At 37.7% G+C, this 11,860-nt stretch overlaps 1 protein-coding gene across 2 annotated transcripts; it reads left to right on the top strand.

Annotated features, from left to right (window-relative positions):
- The first annotated feature begins 4,310 nt into the window (after window positions 1-4,310).
- sc5d (sterol-C5-desaturase) lies at window positions 4,311-11,631 on the top strand. Of its 2 annotated transcripts, none has more exons than XM_046040914.1 (5): window positions 4,311-4,354; window positions 5,231-5,448; window positions 8,073-8,205; window positions 8,314-8,414; window positions 9,495-11,631. In XM_046040914.1, the coding sequence occupies exons 2-5, from the start codon at window positions 5,239-5,241 to the stop codon at window positions 9,957-9,959; spliced, it is 909 nt and encodes a 302-aa protein (XP_045896870.1). In that variant the 5' UTR covers window positions 4,311-4,354; window positions 5,231-5,238; the 3' UTR covers window positions 9,960-11,631. The 2 variants fall into 2 exon arrangements, with proteins under 2 accessions (XP_045896870.1, XP_045896869.1); XM_046040913.1 differs by lacking the exon at window positions 4,311-4,354 and adding an exon at window positions 4,534-4,582.
- The last annotated feature ends 229 nt before the right edge of the window (window positions 11,632-11,860 follow it).

The following is an 11,860-nucleotide window of genomic DNA, read 5'->3' as shown; positions in this document are numbered from 1 at the left end:
CTATTATATATTGTTATCTGTTCTCGTAGTGTCACAGCAGAAAATCGGCCTCCAATTTGTGATTTTGTCACATAAATCATGGCAGTATCATGGTAGAGGAAATTTATCTTTGCAATATTCATACAACATAAACTGCAGAGATAATTCTCATTTCATGAAATTTTATGAGACTGGATTATTTATGAGCAGATGCAGCCCAGGCTCCAAACTGACTAAACAGCAGCAGCTGTGGCCGGCACTATCCAAATCCAAAGAGGAGGTGAAGTGGTTCTCATGGCTGGCTGGCTTCATGTGCAGGATACTCTGATCCGACACATCCAAGAATCTGGCCCAATTTTGTCAATGAACACAGGATTATGTATCATCTTGGTGGCAGGTCTCCCTATTTTCTTGTCAATGAACTGTGAACGGTGAGATGTTTGTGTTGGCTTGGCTCTCATCCACGATGGTGCTTCTGAGAAAGTTTGGCTCTAATGCGTCAATATGAAATATGTGGATGTCAATTAGCCTAGTTTGTGCTCAGCAGCATGCAGGTGTGCACACGCAACAATAACCATGATGAAGAATGCTGAAAAACTTTGCTTAATGAATCTTTCTGTCTGGGTAAAATGAAAGAATCATTTCTGTTTATTAGTGCTTTGGTTCTGTTTTCAAAAACTGACCTTTCTTTCCACTGGTTACAACACCGGACTCACCTGAGATCTGGGAACACGGCATCATCGCTGTAACAAAGTCCATGGGGCAAGATAAGCCATTAGACAATCAGAGAGGTTGTAAGCAAACCAGCAGTTTAGCCAGATTATCTAAATCCCATTATTTGGTGGTAAAACCATAAGTGAGCGCACCAGAAATTTCACAATAATCCCTCAATAAATTTGGCTAACGTGGAAATTTTATTTACAGGCTGCCTGATTATCTGAACACTCGTGTTTCCTTGTCAGATTTTTTTTTAGCATGGCTGCATTCCCAGATCTCAGCAGTTAACTTGATGAGTACAATGTTTTTATAAATGATAGTAATGATGACAATTATATACTGAATATATATGAGAACAGGAGAAGTGTGAATCAGACACATCAGCATTAACGAGATAATCAAATATAGCTTAGATGATTTTGCTTAGATAGTTGTCGCCGTGCCTCCAGTTGTGACAGGTTTCTACAGTTTTTGATTACATTTGTCAAAGTAACACATCCACTGTTGTTGCCTACTGAGGAGATGATGAGCAGCAGGTTATCTGGGGCTCAGCATGAGTATTGCCTCTCTGCAGACATCCTGATTGGCTGATGTGTGTGCACACAGAGTGAGATGCTTTCACAGCCTGCAAGCTCCAGCTCTACTCAAAACATCAACTTTCTTCTAAAGTAGACAGTTCCACAGACAAATGCACTATTAAAGAGACAGCGTTTCTTTACTCATACATACAAGACATTTACTTTATACTGGGCATTCAGTGTGTGACTAACAGTCTTCTAAATATTGATAAATCAAAGCAGGTGATGCCTACTGTAAAATGAAAAAATATTTTGTGTGCTTTAAACACTGACTATTCACACATTTACTCTAATATATTTTCTTATTTATTAAGTGGGATTGCGCTGGGTTTGGAAGCATAATGGAACTACTTCTTTTTACAGTTGAGGTTATACTTTGCTTTGTTTTTAAACTTTTGCAGAGAAGAAACTTCATAGTACAGGGTGGCTGTGGCCACGGAGGTAGAGTGAGTTGTCCACTAACTTGGGCAATAAGTGCAGCCATTTAATCTTTACGTGATTTATCCTCAAACATTACAATACCAAATGTTGGGCATATGCATGAACAGAGAAAGTCTAATTCATTATATAAGACAGTCTACAGCTTTGTATTAATAAACACAATAGTGTGGCCATCTGCTATCCTTCCAGCACCACATGATGAGCAGTGGATAATTGTTTGATGCTAAAAGGGCAGCAATGGTGCTGCTTGTTATGCTAATGGAAGGAAAATCAAAAACTTGATCACTGCCAGTGACTACAGCAAGCTAATTTGTCTCAAAGTATGTGTAAAGGTAGCTCAATATGACACCAATGCATGCGTGTGACTACCCTGGCCACAAAGCCATATTAAAAACGTTTTTTAGTGCATTCATGCATTTTCTGCAAATCTCTGAAATGTTGTTGATTATATGCCAAATTTCCAGTCTTTGCTCGCTGCTTTTGGTGACCATAACCTTATTTTAATATTGTTTTCAGCCAAGTAAAGTAGGGATCTGTGGAGAAACTTTGGAGACAGTGGCTTCAGAAAATTGTAATCAGTGAAAACACAGAATACATTCTGAGACAAATGTTAGAAAACTGAAATAGCAGTCAACATAGCAATGGTTGTTCCATTTATTTTTTGTTGTATTGGATCATGTGAAGTCTCCAAATTCCACTATTGCTGGCAGAGTGTAGCTAGATGAGGTCAATGTAATGCTTGCGACAACAAAACACATTTCCATTCAGTTTCATATTATTGGGGTGGCAGCACAATTTTCACATGTGGATATCTTAAAACCTCTACACATTAAGTTGAAAGTATCTGCATGGCTTGATATCACCAGCACCAGGCAAGAGAGAAGATGTGTTTTTTTTGTGATTTTAGTGAATTTACCAGACGCTGTACTTTTCAACAGACATACATGTTGTTTTGGGGAGTGGTCATAGATGTCGTTTTGGGACACTTGACATTTGAGCTATTTTGTCTCATCAACAATAGTAAGGTTGAAGTATTTTTCATTGTTTGCACAAGGTGACTGGGTATATTTTTTAATTATAGAGTTATAAGTTACTGTGTTTACTGAGTTTAAAATAAAATTGCGTTCACTGACTTTTGCAACATTTGTGAATGACCTCTCCATCCAATAAAAATAAATATATATCTGTGCCAAGTGTCTAAAAGTGCTTCTTGAAAGATGGGAATACATTAAAATACTATCTGGCAGTTGCTACTGACAAGCTCTTAACTAAGACGTAACATCTGAAAGCGAAGACAAGATCAAAACCTTTTTATTTACAGGGCTTAAAGTTCATTGATGGCCCCTTGTAGCTATTCAACGGCCGTAGATAAAGAAGTTTCATTTAAAATGTTTAGAAGTCCCTGGTGGTAGCCTAATATAAACACTCTAATGAAAGTTGATCACAAAGAAGACTGGCTTCTATTTAAGAGTAAATGAATGAATGAGAAGAGAGGAAAAAACACCTGGTTTAAGAGAAAAGAACAAGAGCAGAAAAACAAGAGCCAGTCTTCAAAATATAACAAAATAACAGAAGAATGTAAAAGCTTCTGCAGGTGGCTTATAGACATGTAGAAAAATTCTTAATCTTCAGAGGTATCACTATAATATTTATGCTGCCTATAACACCGTGCATGAAGTCAACTATAATACAGTGTATCAAAGGGTGAGGCTACTCCCTCTGGTACCTTAGAGCACTGGTGACACCTTGTGGCTGGATGGCTTTCAGTTTCACAGCAGGAGGGAAGCAATTTTTCTCTGCCATTAAACAGTTTTGTAATTTGTTTTATTTATATAGACAGCGAAATATATTGAAAGTAAAATATTAACCCAATATTACAAACAGTAGAAGACAGAAAGCCACCAATGTAATAGTCAAATATGGACCTACAAAGCTGGTCAAAGTACTGCTACTGCAGCCTGAAGATGCAAATAACGGATTAAAAAAATTAATACACGTGTCAGTCTGGTGGACCTGTACGCCAAACTTAATGCAGAAGTCAAAAATATTTGTCCTTGCTAATTTGCTACAAAACACAGTTAACAGAACTTTATTTAACGTTTACCCGATTAAGTAGTCTTTTCTGGAAAGTTCTCCACGTCAGTGTTTGAATGACAAGATTACTTTGCCCTGCTTACAAGCATACAAGTTATGTAACACAAACCATGTTGGGTGTATTATTAGTGTGGACGATAAAGTGTTTTTTTCCTGAAGTTGTAGCCTAGGCCTATCCGTTCAGGTAAAAATGAACCCATTTTACAAGAGAGCAAGGGGCGCATCTGTCTACATCTGGGCTTGAATTTTGCTGATAATGTGCAGGTCTTTGTCGTATGCAGCATCAAATGGGTTTGTCGATAAGCCTGGGGGCGTTTCAGCCCCTATTTGCAGGACTTTCAAGCGTGGTAGCGCTGCTTCTGTAGCACCATGATCAGATCCTCCAATTGGCCAATCGGAAATCATAACAAACCTGCCGTGATGTGAAAGCACGAGCTCATTGGATGCCCTAGATGACGATATAGGTACATCACTACTGATTGGTCGCTAGCCAGCCTTCAGTTCAGCATACGTCCCTTCACGGTTGTACGAGCAATCTACACAAGGTACAGTACTATTTACAATTGTAGCTATAACTTTATATTACTAATATGACAGTGCAACTCAGTTACTGGCTGATATTACAGTGAGATGCAGACTTTTGTGTTTGTTAATTCAACAATAGGCTATATTTACCTTTTCATGAAGCTGTCGCACGTCGGTCGGTCAGGAAGTTCAATAAATGTGACATCTCGATCACTTCTCATTTGTTTTTCCACATAATTAACGTACAGGTATAGTGTGCATTTATTAGCAACTGTGTATTTGTATCACCTTATGGTTCATTTGTCATATTCTTTGTAACTGCAGACATGAAATTCATTGTAAAGTAACCTCAGCATTTTTGCACCTTTCAGGGATCAGAGACCCAAATCCAGAAGTCCAGTCTATTAACACATTAACATGGCTACACAGAAAATAGGCTACACAGAATATTTAATACACATCTCTACATCCTGTCTGTTACTGTAGTGGCTTATATTAGAAGAGTTGTCACATCTACTAGTTATGTTAAAAAGAATTATTTGGATCTTTCTCCAATTATACTGAAAGACATATTTTATTCCAACTGTTTTATATTATACTGTCAAGTATAATATAAGACATTTGTACACACGTCATGGATACTTTACAGGTTGTTATTGACAAGCAACTTTTGTAAACACTTTATTTTAGACTTTTATTGCTAATACAGATTATAAATGTTAAAAAATAGAAAGGGGATGTGGATAGTTCTGTAAATGTTATGTCTCAGGTGAGATGGCAGGAAACAACAGGGCTTCTGGAAAATGCTGTGTACTTGGCATCTTTATAAAATGTGTCTTTATGTGATGTTTGAATGTCCAACTAGCTTCTCTCCGTCTCCTTTCCATCCATTACAGATTCAAACATGGATCTTGTGCTGAATGTTGCTGACTATTACGTCCTCACCCCGTATGTGTACCCTGCATCGTGGCCTGAGGACGGAGCCCTGCGGCAGATTATCAGCCTGTTGGTGCTTACGAACCTTGGGGCTGCAGTCCTGTACCTTGGCCTGGGAGCCATCAGTTACTACTTCATCTTCGACCACAATCTGAAGAAACACCCACAATTTTTAGAGGTATGAAACCTGCATCCACTGTTTGAAGTGGAAAAAAAGAAGTGCCAGTACTCCCTATATTCACATGTTGGCACGTGTGTCAGCTAAATCTACATCTGTCCACTGCAGATGCACAACCTGGATGAGTAACTAGTATAAATTATGGTAGTATTATTATAATATAATAACATTAAATACAAAGTGTAATGTTAATATAGTACTTTATTGGTAGTATTATACTAATATATTATTTATAAGTTACTTTATTTGGATAGTCTGCCTACAATTTTATTTTAGTCTGCCTACAAATATTTGTAACATTTCAACAGCTTATTAGTTGAGATTCAACAATTCAACTGTTTCACAAATGAAACCATTTTCTGATATTACATAACTGTGGTTAAGGTTTGGTTAGGTTTAGGCTCAAAGACATCTTGATTAGGTGCAATGTTTGGCTATTCATTATAATTTGAGATAATAGTATCATATACTGTATAGTATACTATAATATCAATTCAGTTGAGCAATACAGGAGGTTAAAAATACATAACCAGCATTCATAATCTCTGTAGGTTTTGTTTCTTCATTAAATCCTTGTGCAAGAAAAATGGTCTACAAAGATGGTCAGCCTCTAATTTGTTAATGCTAACTTGTCAAAGTACAAACTCATCAATAATCATAACCATTCATGCATAGCAATGAGTTCAACATTTTGAAAGTTTATTGCAGCAGGTCAACTTAATGTCCCGCCCCATCCAAGCTATGATTGGTCGGTTCACAAAAGTGACAATGACAAGCGACTGCTTAAAAGGTACCCGTTACTGGCACACTTAAGTCAGAAAAGAGTACCTGGCAGTTTATGAGAAGTGCCAGTGCGCAAGAAAAAGTTATAGTACACCAAAGAGTAAAATGTAGAAGTACCGGCCCCTTTAAGCACTTTTGTGTTGGCACTGCTTAACCCTAAGCAATCACTTGAACTACAAGGGGGGGAAACACTTATGGGAACTTTTTTTTTAGGGTTTTTCAGTTTGTTTTCCAGCAAGGCATAGTATACATAAAATAACATAGACGTAAAGTACAGAGGGAGTGGAGGTGTCCTGAATACAGTGGGCTGGCAGTTGCAACAACAGTACTCACTGGTGTCCAACTTTCACAGGTTACTGAGCCACAGCAGGAACACTTGGCAGAATAAAATGCAATTTAGTTATGCAATAAATGTACAACCTTTTTGAAACTTATTATGCTCAGTTTTGTTGAGGAGTCGACTGAACTTTATACTTTTTGGTGTTGTTGGAGCATACTATGGCTTCAGAGGCTAGAATGAATTTTTATGATTTTTTACTTTGTATTCTATTGTTTTTTACAGTAGTTTATATATTCCACCACTTATAGTGTCATTAGTACCATTAGTGCCTGACAAACTATTTTTGTGTTGGTGAGGAGCCTTTATGTAGTGTTGTAAAGGCCTCACCGTGCTCCCAATGAACTAGTTGTAAGCTGTGTTGTTTGACCATGGCTAAAATGATTACACCTGTTCTGAATGGCCACATCGAAGGCTGTCATAATCTCCCTGCTATATTCCACTGTCTCCTTCATCTCTCTCCTTTGTTTATCTCTGTAATCTTGATACATTCATGGGGTTGCACTCAGCTGAAGTGCTGTAGTTGTGTAAAGAATGAAAAAGAAGGTTTGAGAAAGAGGTTTAACACCAACCTTAAAGGTTAAGGTTTTATTCTGTTTTTCTTTGTTTTGTCAACAAATGCCACAAGAAAAGGGCAAAACTAATTGAGAGTTTGGGCTGTTTCTAAGTACTTTACGATTTCCCTGTCCTGTACGTGAGCTCGGCTCCAACCCCATTCATCCCTACTGAAGAAAACAGGTCACAAATTTGTAATTTCATCTGCAAAAAAAGTTAATTCATTTTCTAAAACAGCTGGTTAGTGCAGTCTTTAGCAACTGTTCAACCGGAGTAAATACACATGCATTTGTTGAGGAATATTTTCAGCTGTGAATTAACACGCATGTGGTGTGCTAGTGAGTGTTTACCGCTGCTGAACAGTGTATGTTGGTTTGACTCCAAATAAACTACATTATGTGTGTGTGTGTGTAAGGAACATGTCATCCAGTGCAACAGGGTGGCTCAATTATGTTGTTTTTGGACAACAAAGGAGGTCTATGACACAGAGAAATAAACTATATCATGCTGTGGAGAGACAGACAATACTTGTTAGTGTGATAAATTCATTGTTGGTTTTGGTCATTTCATAGGACTTGCTGCAGACAAGAAAAATAAAGAAAATTACCAGTCTTCTGTGAGTGTTCAGACACAGTTAGCCTTCCTCAGCCAGTGTTGCTAAAGGGTCACAACAGGAACCAAGACACTCTATTAAAGATAAATTAAACCAATCAAATACAATAATAACACAAACAATGAAGTGGAACGTCCACACAGCCACAGGTTTCAGCTCTGATTATCACATTACATTTCAGTGTTTATACCTTGGATGCTAATTGTCTCCAGAAAGCCTTCTATACACAGCCTCTGTATCTTCTTATGTTTGTTCATTCCTTTCTTTATTTTTCACTACTTTCTTATTTATTTAAGCAGTTATTTGACATATATATTTAATTATTTTCCTTCTTAGAATCAGGTTCAGAGGGAGATCAAATATGCGATGACCTCTCTTCCCTGGATCAGCATTCCCACAGTGGCCTTGTTTTTCGCTGAAGTTAGAGGATACAGCAAACTGTACGACAATGTCAGTGATTCTTCACTGGGTAAGTTGCAGAATTACTTCAGCAGCTTTCATTTGTTCTGTAATCTTGTTCTTTCCATGCATTTGTCATCAGACTTAAGTTCTGGGAGGTGACATGGTGTGCTTTCAGGTTGGCCTGGGCTCTTCCTGAGTATGATCTCCTTCCTGTTTTTCACTGATATGTGTATCTACTGGATTCATCGGTTCCTACATCATAAGCTAATTTACAAAGTGAGTACAAGGTTGTCTTTTAATTTATTAAGTTCACCCCTCCAGCTGCTTAAAAGGCTATGTAATGAATTTAACATCAACACAGTATAATTACTGAATCATAGATATGGGTCCAAATCACATTTTATAATACATTTTATATATACGGGTTATTTCACCCAAATCCCTAAAAACACATTTTCTTGGTATCAAATCGTGCAGATCATTGTGGTTTTATTTGTGCAGGTTTTGTTTCATTTACGCCCTCATTGTTTGGGGTCCCACACTCTCAACTGCTGTATGTTTAAAAATAACAACTGCAATTGCCAAATCAACCAATTGTCTTTTCTTTGTAGTATTTTTTCTTTTCTTCCGACCCTATTAAAACTCAATTTGAATGTACTGAAGTGGTAACCCTTCTTGTTGCCACTGGGCTTTCACATTTGATTAAGGAGACAAACTACAGAAAGGACCTTAATACATTGTAATCACACCTTATAACAAACTGTTATAAAACCCCAATAACAGAAATCCATATTTTACTATGTTTTACATCAGGGATATGGGGTGAAATAAGGAAAAGTAATCCTGTATTAAGCTAATAAATCTATGTCGAGTATGTTTTTTTGAGCTGTTAAAGAGGACCAGGAGTTTCCAGGATCCCAAACAAGACATAAGGTTTAAGTATAACCTAGTGTTCTGTCATTTAGTCTGTAAACCATTAGGAAATCAAATTTAAACAACAGAGAAATAAAGGCATCTTTATTGCTGTTACCAGCACATGTTAACCTGCATTCACTGCATCTCCTCTTATCTTCATTATTGATAGAGTTCTCTTTAGCATGGTCACCATTTGACACTTTTAATCATTTCAATCAATTCACTTTAATTACCAAAAACAAATGGAGGTTATACACGTGTGAAGTAAAGTTTTTCAATTCAATTCAATTTTATTTATATAGCGCCAAATCACAACAGCAGTAATCTCTGAGCGCTTTCATAAAAGAGCAGGTCTAGACCGTACTCTGTGAAGTCACAGTGATATAGCCTTTTAGAGAGAGCAGTATCTTTCTGACCTCTTTGCTCTCTTACTCATAACAGCTGTTTCACAAACCACACCACTTGTGGAAGATCCCCACTCCCTTTGCCAGCCATGCCTTTCATCCAGTGGACGGCTTCATGCAGGGACTGCCATACCACATCTACCCCTTCTTCTTCCCCCTTCACAAGGTGCTCTATCTGGCCCTGTACATTTTCGTCAACATCTGGACCATCTCTATCCACGACGGTGACTATCGTGTTCCTGGTGCTCTGACTCCTGTCATCAATGGTTCAGCTCACCACACTGACCATCACCTCTTCTTCGACTACAATTACGGCCAATACTTCACTCTGTGGGACCGCTTGGGAGGCTCCTACAGGCATCCTTCAGCTCTAATGGGGAAGGGTCCCCATGATCTGATCCGGAAACTTCGAGCCGAGGGAAAGTTAGGAGATGACAGAGTGAAGGGTAAATGGCAAGTGAATGGATGTGCTGAGAGAGGAGTGCCATGTAAGGAGGAGTAACAGAAAGTGAAATTATGATTAATTGCTGAAAGTGATCACTATTTTTGTAAAGACAATGTGCAACACCTATATTTAGCTGGAAAACATATCGGATCATAATTTGAGTTCCTGTACTTGCCAAATTAGCTATTGTGGAGCATCTTGAGGAGCATCAAAAGGCTGGAGCTACTGGAGGGGCTACACTATCAGTGACACTGTGTGAATGGGAGTTTGACTTTATGATTAAGACCTGGGACTGGTGTCAGGGTCGATTTTGACTAAATCTTAGATTTAACAAGTAGTTCAATTTTATAAGATCAGACTGAATCTGAAAACTGCTTCAAAGGAAAATTATATTTTTCAACAATTCCCAATGTAAAGTTTGCACTTTTGTTAGAGAGATACTGGAAACGCAACTACGGCAAAAATATGTATATCGGGGTAAGCAGTGCAAGCCTCTTATTTCTCTTTCAAACTTTCATAGTCTGACTGAAAGTAAACCAGAACTACAAATTAGCTGACTTGATCAGCTAGCTAATGCATAGAGGTTTACTTAAGACCCAGATTGAAAATGAATGGACTTTTCCTTTAAGGCTCTTTTCCCTACTTAGAAAGGTTGTGCCTTCTGGTGAAATTTAGCAATTATAAGGCCATTTTACCAGGAAAATTTACAGCAGCAATAGCTGAAGAAAATAAATGAGGAGGCAGATAGCATGAGAGTAAACAGTTTAAAAGCTGTAGTCAGCACATTCAAAAAGTCAGAGTTATGGGATAAACATTTGTGCAACAGTAATTGTTATCTTGGACACAGCTCCTCTGATAACACTGGAGTAGGGTGGCTACTATCCTTAAGCAGTTTAAATCACTTTAGATTAGTCTAGAGTAGACTGGACTCTATCAGTAGACCAACCTTTGTGCAACCATCCCCTGATGAAATTAACATGGTATGATGAGGCTACAAGTTTACTCATTAGTCAAGTTTCTTGGTTCTTTGGTTTCAAGTTCTGCAGGCATTGTTCATGTACAATAATACTGATTGTAAGTATAAGACTGTAATGACAGAACAAATCTCTTGCATTGCAACTGTATAGTATCAGTGACAGCTGGAACACGCTTCAGTTATTGCATTTAGTTCAGTTTGCTATAATTTCAGTGTTTCTGCACCAGAACACAAGCTTTACAGATTGGATGGACAAACATGGATGCAAAAAATATATAAGATAAAATATTTCAGTTACATATCAATTACACAGTTCATGTTCTGTCTCTGTTGAGGTGATTGAATCATCATTAGTATGAGAATAAAACACCTTTCCCCCATTTTATCAGTGGATGTAGGCTGTTTTGACTACATCCACTTTTCAATTTCCATGCTCCCTTAAATTTTAAGGGAGATGTCCCCAAAATGCTATACATTAAATTATGTTACACATTTAAAACTAAGCAAGTGCCATCCACAGATGAAGAACTCATTATATGGTTGAGAGCTCGGGGAAAAGCTAGTTGAGCTTTTTCCTCAGCTTTCAAGCAATCATTTGAAAATGAATATTTATGGTTTGTTTGTTGTAGTCAACCAAATGATGATTTTAATACATACATGTATTTCCTTGTACACACTACGCACCTAACTCTTTTATTAAGCTTGTTGAGTGGAAAATTCAGACAGCTGATAAAAGAACATTAAGAAACAAAATGGACTTCCTGACATTTGCAATTGTTCATGGGTAGATTCAGTGTGCTATATAAACAAGCAGGTAGAGCATGTAATTACATAGCAACCATTTCAGCTAATATGAAAGTCTTATATGCAAAAGTGCCAAAGTGTTAAAGCAGATGTGATTTAAAAAGAGACGATAACAAAAAATGAAGGTTTTTGGGAGGTAGACCTAGTAAAAGCCTCCTCGCACAGGCCCCCAGTGTGT

The sequence above is a fragment of the Micropterus dolomieu genome, linkage group LG23 (genome assembly GCF_021292245.1).
Source record: "Micropterus dolomieu isolate WLL.071019.BEF.003 ecotype Adirondacks linkage group LG23, ASM2129224v1, whole genome shotgun sequence".
In the NCBI taxonomy this organism is placed as follows: domain Eukaryota; kingdom Metazoa; phylum Chordata; class Actinopteri; order Centrarchiformes; family Centrarchidae; genus Micropterus; species Micropterus dolomieu.
Note: the sequence above shows the minus strand (reverse complement) of the source record. Positions and strands in the feature narration are given on the sequence as shown.